Below are 17,095 nucleotides of genomic sequence, written 5' to 3' on the forward strand. Positions count from 1 at the left end.
CTTAAAGATGTGGATCACATACATGTGAAATATCCAACAGACAAACTGATTTCTGAATTTTTTCAAATGACTGGTGTGGGGAACAAACTTGCTGTTGCCAGCCTTTGGGAAGTACGTGCCAACACCTGGCCAATATACGCCCGAATTTGCAGCTTCCTTCAAATTAAACTATTTCTCACCTACTGCATTTTGTTCACAATTTTTCTTCAGATGAAAAACATTAGGTAAAGCATTTGCCTGACCAACAAAAACCTAAAACCTGTGGAACAGTAGTATCTGTAACAATACAGAAACTTATCTGTGTGCAAATACAGTATTGCTATTTTGTGCTTGTCAAAATGCAAAAAATAGAGCAAGCAGCAGTACGTCCTTCTGATAATTTTAAGAGTTCAAGTTTTGCAGCCTGTTTAGATGTTTCAAAGACACTACGAGACACAAAAATCTTGTAGTACAAAAAATACAGGTCGAAAGCTATGGACTCCTCCACACAGAAAGAGCCTTTCTGTGTGGATCCAATCTCAAACACTGCTAGCTGCTTCAAGTATAAAAATAAATAAAAGGTATTTCATAAAGCCATACCTGCCCAAGTGCTGTGATCTGAAATGGTGGAATTTCTTCATATATTTTCTTGGCAGCATGCAGACTTTTGATAAATAAATCCAAACTCTGCTGATTCTTGCAAAGGAGGGTTGCTGAGTGTTCATTAAACTTTCCAAGGATTAGATGCAGGAGAATGACTTCATCTTTTAACATTGCCTCAGATTTCTTAAAGACCTTCTCTAGCAGACGCTTTAGTGCAGGCAAGAGGTGAGAGAGAACCATCTGCAAACAGAGATAATGCATAACAGAAGTTTTTATCCATTCTCAATTTAACAACTTTCCAGTAGCACAGCTTCATTTTACTGCAGCTTCCCCTCTCTCGGACCACACCGCACACAGTATTTTAGGCAACAGCTGTTCAACTGGAAAAATACAAGGCATAATATAAGATTATGTCAACTACCTGCTCATCTGCTCCTTTGCTATTCTCATTTGCAGAACAGTATTTCATAATTTCAAAGTACAGAAGCAAGGTAATTTTTCCATCCATTTATGACTGCTGTTTTCCACAAAACCCAAATGTGAAGCAAAACTATTCACCCCTGCTATGCAGTTCACAATCTTTTCAAGACATATACAACTGAACAGAACATAAAAATTCAAGCTTAATTCAGCTTTTTGAACTTTGAAGTCATACTTTCCAGTACTTGGAGAATTCTGAATATGCTAGATAAGAGTAAGTTAATATATACAAAAGAAATTCACAGCACTACTTAATACTTTGCAATTCTGTACAGAAAACTATGTTCACTAACCAAAGTAATAAATGTCTTCTGTAACAGTCTCTTCTGAAATAGTATTCTTTAGTAATATCAAGGGAGTTTCTTTAAAAACTCCAATGCAAAATTCTGCAGCCATTATATTCCTGGAAGGAGCAAGAAAATGTTTAATGTTTCATTAAACCATACTTTGCAGCTTTACAGAATATTATTGGAGGTGTCAACTTAATACCTAGTAATCTAATATATTATGCAATTATTTAACAGCATTACCACTAAATGAAATGTGATTTCAGCATTTCACTCAAGTGCAGAACCCATTAAAATACTCAAAAGGCAACACTTACTTCACCATGGATTTCATGAAGAATTTTCATTAAGTTTCTTGCAATATATGATGGGAAAATAGGGCTCTGTACACAATCAAGTAAGTTTTCCAAAGATTCCAACAATTTTTTCTTCTGGGATTTCTGTTTTGGCTGTGTCTCAAGCTCCTCAAATAGAGTTCCCATCATCTAGTTCATTAGCAAAGTGAAAATTAAGTTCTTTTCTTGCAATAAAAATGCCTTAAAACAACAATTATTTGATGCTTTCATAACACTGCAATTGAGATATAAGCAGAGTTCTTCATCTGGAAATAAACCACTGTTAATGCCTCTTAGGTTTTCAACTCTCTCCATGTAATAAATCACTCGAATGTTTTCATAGTTCCTAAAAGAATGTTAAATCAGTCCACTATAGGATACAAAGACAATTACCTTAATGGTTAACTTGATTTCTTTTCTGTGAGATAGAAGCTCACAGCAGCAGACAAAACTTAATTTAAAAAATACCTGTGCTATGTATGTAGGGTCAGATACAATCTCTTCTGTCTTTTGCTCCAAATGCTGAAGGACAGGATGAAACAGAGACTCCTTTATTCCTCTCAAGGAATGGAGGCAGTTGAGAGCAGCCCTTCGAACTTCACTCACAGGACTAACCAAGTTAATTAGCAGAGATATCACCACTGCAAGAAGAACGAGAGAAGGAGGAAAAGAACAGAGCAAAGTGGTGAAAATTTTACTGTAGCTGTCGCTGAAGAGGCATCCACATTACTTTGGAATTAAGAAGTTGTCTCTTTTCACCGTAAACCTCTAAGGTACACAAAACCAATGAGTCTCACAGATTCATGACTCTGAACTTCATAACAGTCCTTATATTCATGTTTAAGCTCAGAGTTCATATATTGCTGCTGACTGTCACACCCCGAGACTGCACAGAAAGTAATGTCCTGTAACTGACTCCTTCAGCACAGCCCTGTGCTCCTTTAACACTTATAAAATTTAAAAAAATGTGGCTTTACTTACTTCAAGCTTGGACTTACAACTGCACCAGTGAATCAGCAAGAGAACTGTCTCAGCCCAGTGCAGCTGAACATAAATAACTTGAGATACCCTTCATGGTATAAAATATTGTAAAATTGCACAAAATTAAAAAGTACGGTGATTGAGTTGTAAGATGAGAGACACACAGACAGATAGATACTTTTTACTTTACCTGGAGATGATGGTGATAGCAGTTGTTTCTTTTTCTGGTTTGTTTGTGATTCAAGCAGTGCATAGCCAATATACAGAGCCTGAGTCTGTAGCATTGCACTGACTTCATAGTTCAGTTGATTTGAAAGGTTGTAACTGTAAGTCCATAAAATGGCAAGAAATTTGAAGAGAACCTCTGAATCTTTTAGATGCACCTTAAATTAAACACAATGGAAAAGAGAAAAAAAAAGAAAAAAAAGCACTTGTTTAATTTATTTGGCAAACAACTACTGAAAACATTTGATAAACCACCCCACGCACTTCAAAGGAGTACACTGAAAGAGAACTTTGTCTCAGAAAAAGAGAGAAACAGTGTCATTTGGGAAGAAAAAGTTACTGAGTAAATGCTGCATGTATACACAAGTCCAGATGTTATTTACATATGCATGTGAAAAACCATGAGATGATGTAATAAGGAAACACTACATTTCTCCCAGAAGTTTTCCTTCCAGTTTCTGTATTTAAACACTACCAAATTTTACAGAGCAACCCTTTATTGTACTACCAAGATAGAACAAAAACTTTTTTCTTAAACTTTAGGCTCTTGATCTTGTTCTGCGAATCAGTGTTATGTTTTTATCTTTGCCTCCACTAGTACATTTGTGTTTTGTTTTTTAACTTTAGTTTTCCATTATTACATTTAATTAGGGTTAAGTAACCCAGCTGAAGTTTACACTTCCATCTCCTCACAGTACTTGAATGTCACAAGCAGTGTTGCATGAATTGTTGACCATTTTTCTCAGTTTTCCATAAAATTAATGTAACCATAAAATAGTTACTGAGTCATAATTCAGAGCAACAAATGCAATAATAATACCTTGAATAAGAGATTCATCAATGCTCTGTACCGAAGAACATCGCTTCCCTCACTAGCTCCGCTGACAAGCAGGTCAAACAGCCCCAAAAGGAGGTGCAGGTAGTCTTGGCTATCTTGATTCAGAGATTCAGGATTCCACCAAGATTCCTCTAAAAAATTAAGGTTATAATTAAGACCCAGCAGGTGCATAGGAACACCCTCAGAAACCAGGAAAAAACAGACATCTGTAGTTAAAAGAGGACAATACATTTGGTTGATTTAATGTTCACAAGTAAGTCATCTTTACAGACACCAACAACAAAGGAGAAAGTTAGGGAAGCAACATCTCCTTGATTCCAACAACTTCTGAAAGAAAAAAAATTAACTTTCCTTTTTTGCTGGTGTTACCGACAGGTAAAATCTTAACACCTACCTTTTGAAAAGGACAGGGGAGGTTTTAGGCCATTAATGAAGTCTCTCAATAAGAACAGGACCATAGCTGACTCCTCTGCATGAGCAGTCTCATCACTGCTGAGCTTTTCTATATATGCACTTAACAAGTCTTTAGGCACCAAAGTTTCCTCTATTGTTTCAACAGACCAACTTAGGGGAGTTTCCTGTGGATGAAAATTGATTTTAATGTATTCTGTCACAATTCCATGCAACAGAAAATGGAAATTTAGCATTAAAATTCAGCAACGTTTCATTTCCAACCTCCGAAGAGGTATCCTTATGGAGTGAATTACATTTCTGATTTTACATTGAAACTTGCATATGGAGTTTTAAAACCTATGCTAGCTCCTTCTACCATAATTACCGTGCACATAAATGAGGTAACATAAGAGTAAAATATCAGTCTCTCTAAAATATATCTTCAAAAGGATTGGGAATTGCAGCACTTTTGACAGTCAGTTTAACACTTTGATCTAGCTCTGTTCCAGAAAAAGAATTGATATGTTTCAGATACTTGCATATACAAAAAAATCGTCACTGGAATAACCTGAGGTCAGAATAAATAATTACCATGTGTCACTATGTGTGTATATGTGAGGGGATGTACACACAGAAACACAGCCCTGCTCAAATGGGTTTCTTACACACAGAAAAAAACCTAGAGCTGTTTCTCAACAAGATAAGTCAAGAAAACTCCAATGGAAACACACATAAAATATTAGAGTAATTCTTAATGGCACTATTGCCAAGTGTGTGTCTTTGCTCTGAGAAGAAATGAAGGTGAGGTTTTTCACTTCAGGTTTCTGAACTTCGCCTTCAGTAAAAACAATTTAAAAAATCTTCTAAATACGGTTTTCAGTACAAAGAAAATACCCTCTCCACACTGTTTACATCTTACCTCTGCAGGTTCACAAGTTCTGAGATTCTTAATTTTTTTATCCAAAAAGTGGAAGACTCTGATAGCCACTGGCAAATAATTTGCCTTCATCTGTGTATTGCAGCAGCACTGAACAAGCACTGCACCGATTATATGAGTAGCTACTTTCTGTCTCACACTGTCAGATTCTGTTTCAGCAACAAGTATCAGGTCATCAACCTTAGAAAAAAGAGTGGAGGACAACAAAAATCAGTATGACAGTGGGACTTCACTATGACTAAACTGAACATGTTAATGAAAAATGGTGCAATAGAAAAATGGTATTTAGTTTCTATCATAGGTAAAAAGTTACTGTCTGCTGTAATTGTACTCTTTGAAACCTTACAACGCACAAATATCAGTTTCTATGAACAACCTACAGGTATACTTGCTTACTCTCTAGAAATTCTTTTTCAGGAAGGTAAAAATTCCTCAAATTTAGTTACACTAATCATTTGTCAAAAAAGGTAATCACTTCTTTTCCTTAACTTAAGGAAGAAATTAGTTTTATATGGATGGTATTGTGGTTTGCTATATATATCTATGTATCTGTAATAGTATATAAATACATATAGGCATATATATATAATTAATAGATATAATTTTATATATATATATATACATACATACACATGTATTTGCCTAGCAGCTTGATGATAGCATACTAGTGCCTAGAACAGCTATGCAAAGTTCTTCTATATGACATTTGTTTGATTACAGTCACCACCTGAAAAGTAAAACTTCTCTAAGGTTAGATTGACATGGTATACTTACCTTTTGCAATAGTAAGGAAGGGTCCCCTGATGTCAAATTTCCAGAAAGTAGCAGAATAATTTTCTCATTGGCCACTCCAACCAACACTGTAGACGTGGTAGATTTAATTGCCTCTCCAAGAGCTACTCCAAAGGAAAAAAAAAAATTGAATAATCTAGGTATAAATTTCACATATTAACATACTGGTGGCTCAATATTTAGAATCAGTCAGAAACACACGAAACAATTTCTACCTTTTTTCAAAGAGGTTTTTTTCAAAATCCATTCACAGTTACAGCATGATAGCCTGATAGTAACAGCCTGCCTCCTTCAATATGTGTTTAGGTTCAGTAAAGATGAGGTCCTAACTTGCCACAGGTTTTCTCTTATCAAATTAGTTATAAGGAATGTTTTACCTTCTGGCCAGCCTTTCAGTAAAGGATGCAAGGAGCAGAGATCAGACTCTGACAAACACACAGCCATTTTCCAATCTGCAGATTTTGAATTTGCATTAGTGATTATCATAAAAGGTAACAACTGCATTACTGCTGCATCTAGCAGCTCTTTCTTCTCTTTCAAAATCTCCTCTTTGACTAAAATTTTTACTGCTTGTTCCAAAACCTTGTACCTAAAAGAGAACAAATCATGTTGAAAACACATTACTCAATCACATCAGCAATATTTCTTTCATTTGTTCTCTATTCTCCATGGTGATTTTCTGTATCTAAATAATAATTGGACATCTCTCCTGTAACTCAGCATAGACATAGCATAACAAAAAACATTTGCAGAGAAACACAGTTTTTGAAGTACTCTTTATAGTTACTTTAAAAAAAATAATTTGCACAGAAAGAATGTAGACTGAAAAAAAAGCATGGACATACCATTTTCCATCCTTTGAAAGATCAGCTTTCTGGAAAATGTTCAAAAGACTTGATACTATTACTTCTGGATTGACTTGTTCCCTGAAAGTCTGAACCATAATCAAGAAAAATGAATGAAAATACAACAATATACAAAACAGTCTACCACATCATAATGGAAAATGCATGTGCTACACCAAGTGGGAACAGAGATCAAACATGACTAACTGCATTCCTGCTGATGTTCATGTAATGAAAATACTATCAGGTGAAAAGAAGTAATAAAGCTGCCCAGTATGCCCTCTTGAGATGCTGAAGTATGGAGAATTTACTGAATGTAGAAATGTTTAGTAAAAATTATAAACAATATGCAACCTATGTTGTAATTAAATAAGAATTACTTTTACTTTACATTCCATCTGGATCACAAAAATAAAAGGCACATTAACAAAAGACACTAAAGTTTAAAGGAGCCCTCACATGCTTCTATTCCTATTTACTGGTGATCAAGAATGAATGAACACACAAGACCAATTCCACTACTACTAATAATATTATCCACTACTACTAGCAGAAGCCATAAAGACAGACTGTTACTCTAGATGGAAACAATCAGTACAATGCATACCAGAGTCCTGTCCAGTAAACCTGAGCTGGAGCTCAGGACTTTGCCACTATCAACTGACCAAATGACTCACATATGGAAAAACTCAGCTGAGCACCTCTCACTGGAGTAATGTCTTGTGACTGCACCACTTTCCATCCAAAAGACAGATAGTGTGGCTTGCCTTTTTATAGAAAAACATACAGAATAAGCAGGAAGCGTGCCTCAAATAATAATCAAAGATTTAAGTATGGTTCAGTAGCTACATTAAAAAAAAAAGAAAAACAAAATTGATAAATTCACTTTAACTGCCTACACCTTGGTACGGATCGGGTAGCAGAGATTTGGGGAGAATTTGTGAGATGGAAAACAACACAACTCTCCTGAATTTGTTTGCTTTCACCTGTTAAAGGATAAAAGTAATGCAATAAGGACACAAAGACAAGAAAGACAACTACACAGAATACAGTCCAGGCACACACACATTGGAGACCAGGTAAAATCTTTCATGCCAAAAGACACATACTTACCTCCAAAGAACTGAGAGCAGACATCACAACATCTCTGTTGTCATCCTTGAGCCGTCCAAAAATTGCTTCTTCTATGAAAGCCTGATCAAAACCTTCCTGAAAAAATAAAGGAAAACAGAGGAAAGTAAGTAAAAGGGAAAATAAATAATTGGTCTGTAGAAGTAAGTAAAGTAAGTAAAAGGGAAAATAAATAATTGGTCTGTAGAACACTTTACAGGCTTTTAATGAAATATCTGAATTCTAGTGTAAGAGAAGTGGTAATATAATCTAAATTAAACCTTATAGGCAGACTAACTTTCAATAACAAAAGAAAGAAAACTAGAAATATTAATTAACTTGGACTTTATGAGAAGATGAGCAGCTTAATCAACAAGAACTATATCCAGACTCCAGAATATGGGGAAATGGTGACAGAAGCCTACTGAAAACACCATGAAAAGCAATAAGGATGATATAGGCACAGTTTCACATACCACTCATCTTCAACTGGTAAGTCTGGCAAAAACGTTTTGAAGACATTCTATATTAAGTCAGTTCTGTATGCGAGAGGTTCAGACACAAACCTTTGAAGTTTCAATAACATCTTTCAAATGCTGAAGAGCCAGGACCCGCACAGCAGGCTGAGGATGATTCAAACTAAGCAGAAGGGAGGTATCAGAGTCTTCCAGAAACTGAAATACAGATTTCACAGTGACCCCATTACATGTTAAAAATATTTTAAATATACATAAGGATAATGGGAGACATTCTTATGGCAATTTTTTGTATCAGAGGATAACCTGCATAATCAAAACCTAGAAAGATGAATTACAGTACAATGATATTGTATAACTATTTTAAATTATTACATTTCTTCACTATTGCAGACAGTTTTTGGAAGATAGCTTGAAAAGTACAGTAAGCCACAGACACCATTATGTCCTAGAAAAGCATTACTCTTATCTAAGGATTCTGAGAAAGCTCTAGTGACAATGTCAATGTGACAGAGCACAGAGAGAAACTGTTAAAAAGGCATCCCTGCTAGTCCAATTGCGTGCACTTATCTCAGGAACCTTAAAAGCTGGAAGAGAGTCATATGCCTCTGTTCTGCATGCCTTGTGTTTCTGTTAATCCACTTGTTACTCAGACACAGAATCTGCATCTTTGTTAAAACAGTACAAAATTACAGGAAGTGTTTCTTTATGTGGTTTGTCATATATTCCTAAGTGCTTTCAGTCTTTCAATCATTGCGAACAACAGCCATAATACTAACCAGCTCTTATAATAAATTCCTCGGCCAGATCTGTTGTAGTAATGGTTATTCTGTGTTAGGCTGAGTTTCAATTGCTCTTCAGAAATGGCAGAGGAAGAACTCTATGGTCACTCTATTCATCCCTGTTACCGACTGCAAACATTCATAAATCAGTGCAAGGAAAAGGACCAAGCCATCTTCTCTCAACAGTGATAAAGCTGTTTCTCAGCTTTCCCAAAACAGACACAGACACCTCTGCCACTGACAACATCCTTAAGTAAGGTGAGGCCTTGCTGGGCACCACTGTGTCATCACTATTGACCACTACAGTGAATGTACTGGCCATGTTTCTAAAGGAAAAAAAATTATTGGTAGCAATTGGAGCAGGTGGAAATGTATAAATTTTAACCAGGGAAAAAAGCCCACACTTACGAGTCCTTATGATTAAAAAAAACTCAAAAGACTGACAGCTTTTGTTTTACCACAGTTTTGACCAAGCTCCCCCCACAAAATATTTAATCAAGTTAGGGTGTTTTTTTTCTTTTTCTTTTTCTTTTTTTTTTTTTTTTGTGGGAATGGTAGACAGTTTACAAGGAGGAATAGAGAGCAGAATTCTGTCAAAAATCAGCCTTCTGACAGTATAACCATACAAGATCTAGGATCACAATCCTACCTACCTTGTACTTGCCACAGCTTAATGAAAGAGAAATAAATTGATGAAAAAGATTTTGGTCAGCCTCATCTGTGCAATCTTCCAGGTGCTTCTCCAACACAGAGTCTAAGGCTTTAGGATACCTGCCAAAAGACAAAACCATCAATACTTTCTTCAGAGGATTATAGAAAAACATGTATTTACAGGAGAAATACAGGGAAAACCAAGGAAACTGAATGCACATGCATTCATCCAAACCTGATATTTGAAGTGGTTTTGCAAAGGCAATAAACCATTATGTCTTAACAGATGAATGATTTGCAGACCACTAGGAGACATAATGAGCAGAGAAGCTCATGCTACAAAGTAAAGGGCTGTAAAAAGCCTGTAGGTCTGCATCCATGTATTACAGTGTTAACAAAATATGTAATGACAATCAGGAAAATAAAATTTGGACAGAGTCTAGGAGTCAGTTACTTCTTTTGTATCTACTTCAGCAAGACTATTGTGCTTACTACACCAAATAATCCAAGATCATTGCTGATATCACCACTCTACAGACTGTGGGTCTGTCATAGAAAAATGCAACTTACTTTCTCTCAAGAAGTCTGATGAGAGGAAGGATCTTTTGATTGAGTGCAGCCATTTTGGTGGGATTAGATTCAATCTCTGTACCACGCGAGATAAACTCTTCAAGAAACTTGCTGAAATTACAAACAAAAGAAAAAGCCACAACGTTTTGCATGGTACCTTTTTTATTACTGTTATAAAGCCCAGTGCTTAACAGATTAGGATTAATATACATTATTTACTGCAAGTACAGATTTGCTGCTGGTCTCAAGTTTCACTCTGTCCCACAAATGCTAAATGAATGGCTCTTCTGGGTTACTGAATGTTTAAATTTCAAAATCCACATCTGGACTTGAATTATGAACTCAGAAAAACATGCTCATATAATGCTAATGGCATGGTCAGGAATTATTTATTATTAAACCAGAAGTGACTGCAGTACTGCATAAGAAAAAGAACTGAAGTCAACTCACGAAGCCAACAGGGAATCTAAATCCTTTTCCAGTGGTATACTCTCAAGAATATTTTGAAGATGCTTGATGTAAATGTCATTTTCTGTCTCCTCAGATTCTTCTTGCTCCTCTAAGGACATTCATAAAAGATTAACTATAGTTAGAGAACAGTCCCCTCATACTGATTAAAGAAAACAGGTTCTACAGGCATCATCCTCTGGTGAACGAAGCACACAGCTTGAAGACCACAGTGCTCATCCAGTACTAACTCTCTGTGATCCATGAGCAATGCTTTATACCAATGTCATTAAAATGCCAACGCCTGGATTGCTGCCAATAAATTCAAGGATGCTTTGGCATGTTCTAGACCTGCTGCTAAAAGCTGTGCCAGCAACTTCCCTAGAGCATTCCTTGTGTGAATCTGGACCTTTTTAACAAAACAGCTTTCCCAGTCATGACTCAGCATGAAAATGTCACAGTGCAAGCAGAGTCTCTAGCACAGACACAGGCTACAACTGCATGCCTGGCAGCATTGCTGCATCAGACTGTTCCCAGGCACATTTAATTCTCTGGGTAAACACAGGTGTCCCCTAATTAAACTACATATGGAGTACATGCAATCTACCCAAGATTTGATAGTACTACAATACACCTTTAAGAAGGAAAAAAAAAAAAAAAAAAAAAAAAAAAGCAAACACAGAAGCTCAATCAGGTCTTCACAGGTACTGGCACAGTTTCAAAGGAAGAAGCAATTACACAGCTGTGACATTTACCACAGTCATCCATCCTTAATGCTGATCCAAGTTTTACAAAAAATCTGTGCTAACTTACCTGTATCACTTTTCACAATGGTGTGAACAAGGTGAGGCAACAGGTAGCGGAGAAGAGGAGAGATATCATAGCCTGCTGACAGGCCTTGCAAAAGTGTTACCAGTTCTGGGGTTTTGCACAGATAATTAAACGGCCTGCACAATTGAAAGGGGGGAAAAAGAAAAGTATGTATGCTCATCTGGGTTACAAACACTTTCAAAACCATGCAGACTTCACAAGGATTCAATTCCCAGCATCAGGTAACAGCCCCATTGTAAACAAACACTGAAAAGATTTAAAGGGCTCCACTTAATGCCAGATGTTTATTGGCAAATTTAATATCCAAGAAGAAAAGAGGGTACTGCCAGCCATTTTGAGCACAGCTGCTGCAACAGCACAGTGAACCTACCTATGTTTTTTGCAAAGCTGACAGTAAAAGGAAAAATACTTGTATAAATTACAGGAACAGATATCCTCACACTGCAAGGAGCACATCTATCCCCAGACGCAGCAAAAGGGACGAGAAGTAATCGTGCAATGACAGATCCTCTGAGGAGAAGCCATTTCCCTTTCGGCTCACACAAAGCTTCATCTTGTCTCCTTTTACACCCACCTGGCTGGATGCTGCATAATATATCAACCCCACACCTGCACTTTTTAACCTATGACAGTGTTCAATTATCTGGAAAGTAATCACTCTATATATCACTCATAACATTTTTCCTATTGGAATACTCCTCTCTGCCAGCAAGCAAATGCCCTGCCGCATGGGGGACTATGTTCACATGCACGTTACTAGCACAAGCCAACTGTGCCAGATGGGTGGGAACCTACCACACGAGCCTCCAGGAGAACACCTCACCTGAAGTGAGACCAAACAAGTGGTGGTATAGAAGCACTTACGCTTCAGGTGTTAAACTACACCAACTCAAAGCCCTTCCACTGAAGGGACAGAACTTCTTTGCACTTTCCAGAAAACCTCTTACTTGACAGGGCTCAGTCTTGCACACTGACATCAATCCCTTACTAAGAGAAGAAGCAGAAGGACCAAGAGATGACCAGACTGCACCACTGAGACTCCTCTGCTGCAGTCAGCATACAAATTTTCAAAGCCAAAGGAACTTGCAAGCCCTTTGAAATGTTAACAACCAAAACTTCTGACAGGGAAGTATCCCTTTAATGATGAAGATATAAAAATTTCAAATTGTCAAAGCGCAGTTTGGAATTTTAGAAAGTGGGGAAATCTGATTCATGTAGACTTACTTTTTCCCAAGTTTATCTCCTTTCTGAGTTTGCAGAAGTAGGTTCAAGCAAGCCAGCCCATCCCTGATTAATGAGGGCACTTTCAAAAATGTCTTGCTTATCTGTACCATCAAGGAATGCACCAAGGAAGTCTCCACTGTCAGTTTTACCGTCATCTGGCAGATTATCATGTATGTTGCAGCTCTGTAATCCTGTACAGAGGATTTCAAGCCCTAGAAAAAGAGATAAAGGTGAATTTTCAACACAGAATAACATAAAAGAGTACATTAACATAAAAATAATTTTTATTCTGACATCCACAGAATCCTACTATGTTCTTTTCCATGTGTTGATGTGGGATGTGCCCATGGGGAGGACAGTGTGGGAATGTCATGGGAAACTACAGTTGTTTAGCATAAGGCATTTCCCCAGAGTCCTCTGCCCCCCAATGCAAATGAGCACATGCCCATCACCTGTCAGTTTGTGGCTGTCATCTCCCCAAGTTCTGTAAAGTTCCCCGTTCTCGTTGTTTCTAATGGTTCCCTCTGTAAACCACTCCTTCCCTTTTCCCTCATTGGCACAGTTTATGTTACCCCATCCCTGTTCCTCCCTTACACCCTCTTCCCACTGGATCATTTGTACCCTAGCTACTCCTTCCCTCCCCAGTTATATACTCTGGCCCCTCCTTCCCTGGGGCTTTTCAGAGTCTGCTTCCCCTGAGTGTGGTTGTCTCTCTGCTCCTATTTCTGCCTCCCTACTCCTTCGATCAATCCTCAATAAACCCGCTTGGATTCCAGCAGCTCAAGAGTCCTTCCGTCTTCCTGGTGGGGATTTTAATTACGCTATCCAGGCACCTGTTGACCAGCCAACTGAGGGTTACCCTGCGGGACTCAGTCCGGGGTAGCCTAATATGTTAATGCTTAAGGTATCTATAAACTAAGCTTTCAAGAAGAAAAATCTGTCATGCAGGGTCCACAGATAAAGAAGACACATTTATCAGCTACTGCTTTGTTTGTTGACAAAGCAACAATCATGGACAAGAGAGGATATTAAACCAGGCTGTTTACCCTGACACCATTTCCTCATGGTTTAGCATGATAAATCTCAAAGCAAAGACATTCTTCAAACTGTGTATCCATTTCTCACAGCTCCATTCCTCATGCAAAGTAGAAAACAGTTCCTAAAGTGCTCATCTGAGGTGTGAAAAAACATTATTTCCCATGGACCCTCACCTGCCTGAGGTTTCAAATCAGGCTGACTGGTACAGTATGTATCACACAGGATATCTCTCTTGGATGTTATCTGCAGATGCACGTCTGCAGAACACAGTACACTTCATCACACAGGAGGGAAACAGCTTCACCTACCTTTTGGACATAAGGGAGCAGCAGAGAGACCATAGTGTCTGTTATCTTCTCTGCAGCTCCAAGAGCTGACACAATGGTGGAAGCATAAAACACAAGGAGGACTCTCAGTTGAGCTGAGTTGCTGGGACACTCTGACAAGACCTGGATCACAGAAAAAAATCAGTTGTTCAGACATCAGGGTAAGTGGAAATGCACATATGGCTTCCCTCAAACCACCAAAATCTTACAACTCTGGCCTGCAAGCTCCAGCAGCTCCTGCTGGCACAACTTAAGTCATCTCCTCTCACAGCAGAAACCCTTGCAAGAGGTTACTGCTCCTCCTCACAGACACGGCAGATGGAAATGGGTGCCGATGTAGTTAATCAGAATAAGGCAGCCAGAATCACGTGTGATCCTGGTGTACTGCTCAAGACTCAGAGCTGGACAGCCAAGAAGCTAAAAGGTTTTATGCTTAACACCTCCTTCTACACCTGTGAATAAACTCAGTTACTGTGTCTGCTTTGCTTAGTTTGACAGCAGATGCATCCCAGTTATCTAAATAACTGGATCTATCATACATCTTACCCTTCTGAGACTACAGAATTAGCCCTCTATTTGACAATAGCTGAAAAATACAAAAAAATTTGCCCACCTTCTAACATCCTCAATTTCAAAGTCTCATTAATATTTGAAGATGTGTATTTAAAACACCCATGACAACCCCCAGAAGAGACATGGAAATTCAGAGCACAGTTAAAGACTAATAGCAGGAATGAGTTTATGGAAGAAATTAAGACAATTAAGTAACCTGAGGCAACACAGTAAATAATACAGTATGGCCAAATTGTTTTGTCATGGCTCATTGATTCTCAGCCACTTCTTATAAGAACTTCTGACAGACTGTCATCTTCACAAATTATAATAAAAGGAATCCTCATATTGTTTACTGATAAATTATTTTACTCTTTGATATGCAGTTCAAAATATTAAGAAATAGCACACTACCATAAAAACACAGAAAAGACAAAGTGACAACAAGCAGTGTTCTAGAATAAATGAACAACCTTCACAGATTTTGCCACCAGCCTGCAGATGAAATCCATGAAGTCCAGGTCTTTGTAGCAGTGTGTAATGACAGTACCCCTTGCCAGTGGGACTCCAGGTTTCTTTACACAGTGAAAAAAAGTAAAGTTAGAACACTCAGAGTAAAACGAAGCACAGAAAGTAAAAATTACTATAATCTCTGTATTAATCCTACTGATGAGTAAACACTGTTTAAATTGAAATAAGAAATGGATTTCTTCACACTGCTCTAGAATGTTTTGTGTCTACATTAAGACACATGATAAAGAGTATTACATTTAACCTACATGGAAATAAACATAAATTGATGTATCTTCCTAGCAGTAGCAAATACTTACACCCTAAAAGCATGCTTTAACTTATCTAAAGCAAAGAGTAATTACAGTCAAAGCTTTTTAATATCAACTTCACCTTTAAAGAAAGATAGCAGAAACAACATGTGGGCATCCAGGCTCCGTTCCTGTAATTAAACCTTTCAGTACAGTTCTACAACTAACCACATAAATTGGTGGACCATGTTCATAAGTAGAGTAGAAGAGTCAAGATATTATTAAATAAAGTCATTAAGGGTCTTTCCATCTTGCATCTGTTAAGTACTTTACCCGTATTGGATCCATCCAATGCCACTTATGAGTTGGGCTTTTTATATCTAAAAGTTGAATAACTCTCACAAATAGGTTAGTCTCATGATATGGCAGAATGCAACCAATCAAACTGTCTTGATTGTAGAGATGAATGTGAAATCTAAGGAAAAGAACATACATATGTAATTAAAAGGTATCTGTAACCCAGAAAGGAAAAAAGACCCCTCCACATTCCTCTCAGAATACCTTGTTTACTTGCTTTTAAGCAAGACCTGACATGGTTGTCATACTGAGTCAGATCTATGTTCCACCTACAGTCCAGAAACTCAAGGTAGCCTGTTTATGCTAGAAGAAAAAAATAGTGCTAGCATATTTTTTCCTCTCACTATCAACAATTTTATGTCCCTGTACGACTTAAAATTACCTTAATTTCTTCTGCACAGATTTCAATATTATACCAGATGTTACAATAATCTAGTATGAATCTCTCAGTACAATACCGTTATAAAAAAATCGTGATTCAAAGAAATGTGTATCAGGAAAATCACACACTCTTTCATGATAAGAAATGCACTTTCTGCATTTGGATAGGTTAATTTATATAAATAAAAATAACATCACAAAATACTTCATTGCTTTTTTCTTCACACCTTCACAAAACCTTGAAATAAGAATAGTTAGGGTTCATGGTACAGTGTTAATATCAAAACTTTGCTATTTTAAAAAGCCCACTTCTAAAAGCACAATATAGAAGTGCCTCTCTATGTGCTCTGTAAGATGCTTAGGGCTGGGCAACTTTGGTGAAAGCCAGGCATGGAAGTAATTGCTTTTATACAGAGTACCATGACAGATCAAAATAATCACAGAAATTTATCGAAAAATAAAAATCTAATTGGCAAAAAAGAGCATCTGGCCCCACAAGGACTAAGTCTAAATGCACATTATTAACATTTTAACCTATTTTCAGAAAGCTAAAGTAAAATTATTCAAAATTTTTCTCACTGGGGAAAAATAAATCTTGCATTTCTAGCCTTATCTATTGACATGTAGGATTACCTCTGAATCAGCCATTCAAGGCACTTCTGGGCTGGCTTAAGCATAAAGTAGGGGGACAGGTGAATAAGGAACAGTGAAATATTCTTATTCAGCTGCTGATTTACTGATTTAGTCTGAACACTGCGTTCAAGGCCTTTGGATGTGGAACTAAACAAACTGGACTGGAACTCTTCAAATGAAGGATCAATGCCCATCAGCTCTTCTAAGCCAGTGCATCCTGTGGGGAAAAAAATTAAAATGAGAGGAATGCTTTTAACATAA

At 37.3% G+C, this 17,095-nt stretch overlaps 1 protein-coding gene across 1 annotated transcript in view; it reads right to left on the reverse strand.

Annotated features, from left to right (window-relative positions):
• HEATR1 (HEAT repeat containing 1) overlaps positions 1-17,095 on the reverse strand; it is a 36,569-nt gene that overhangs the window by 17,660 nt on the left and 1,814 nt on the right. Inside the window, exons 2-22 of the mRNA XM_053939781.1 lie at positions 16,835-17,051; positions 15,797-15,938; positions 15,176-15,277; positions 14,133-14,273; positions 12,787-12,998; positions 11,545-11,678; positions 10,735-10,843; positions 10,285-10,395; positions 9,717-9,834; positions 8,372-8,479; positions 7,809-7,904; positions 6,696-6,784; positions 6,228-6,439; positions 5,833-5,954; positions 5,041-5,238; positions 4,123-4,306; positions 3,711-3,859; positions 2,856-3,048; positions 2,153-2,325; positions 1,667-1,834; positions 580-822 (exon numbers count right to left, since the gene is read on the reverse strand). Of these exons, the coding sequence (XP_053795756.1) occupies positions 580-822; positions 1,667-1,834; positions 2,153-2,325; positions 2,856-3,048; positions 3,711-3,859; positions 4,123-4,306; positions 5,041-5,238; positions 5,833-5,954; positions 6,228-6,439; positions 6,696-6,784; positions 7,809-7,904; positions 8,372-8,479; positions 9,717-9,834; positions 10,285-10,395; positions 10,735-10,843; positions 11,545-11,678; positions 12,787-12,998; positions 14,133-14,273; positions 15,176-15,277; positions 15,797-15,938; positions 16,835-17,051 (3,221 nt within the window). The remainder of the gene's footprint in view (positions 1-579; positions 823-1,666; positions 1,835-2,152; positions 2,326-2,855; positions 3,049-3,710; positions 3,860-4,122; positions 4,307-5,040; positions 5,239-5,832; positions 5,955-6,227; positions 6,440-6,695; positions 6,785-7,808; positions 7,905-8,371; positions 8,480-9,716; positions 9,835-10,284; positions 10,396-10,734; positions 10,844-11,544; positions 11,679-12,786; positions 12,999-14,132; positions 14,274-15,175; positions 15,278-15,796; positions 15,939-16,834; positions 17,052-17,095) is intronic.

This window comes from Vidua chalybeata, chromosome 3 (assembly GCF_026979565.1).
Source record: "Vidua chalybeata isolate OUT-0048 chromosome 3, bVidCha1 merged haplotype, whole genome shotgun sequence".
NCBI classification, from domain to species: Eukaryota; Metazoa; Chordata; class Aves; order Passeriformes; family Viduidae; genus Vidua; species Vidua chalybeata.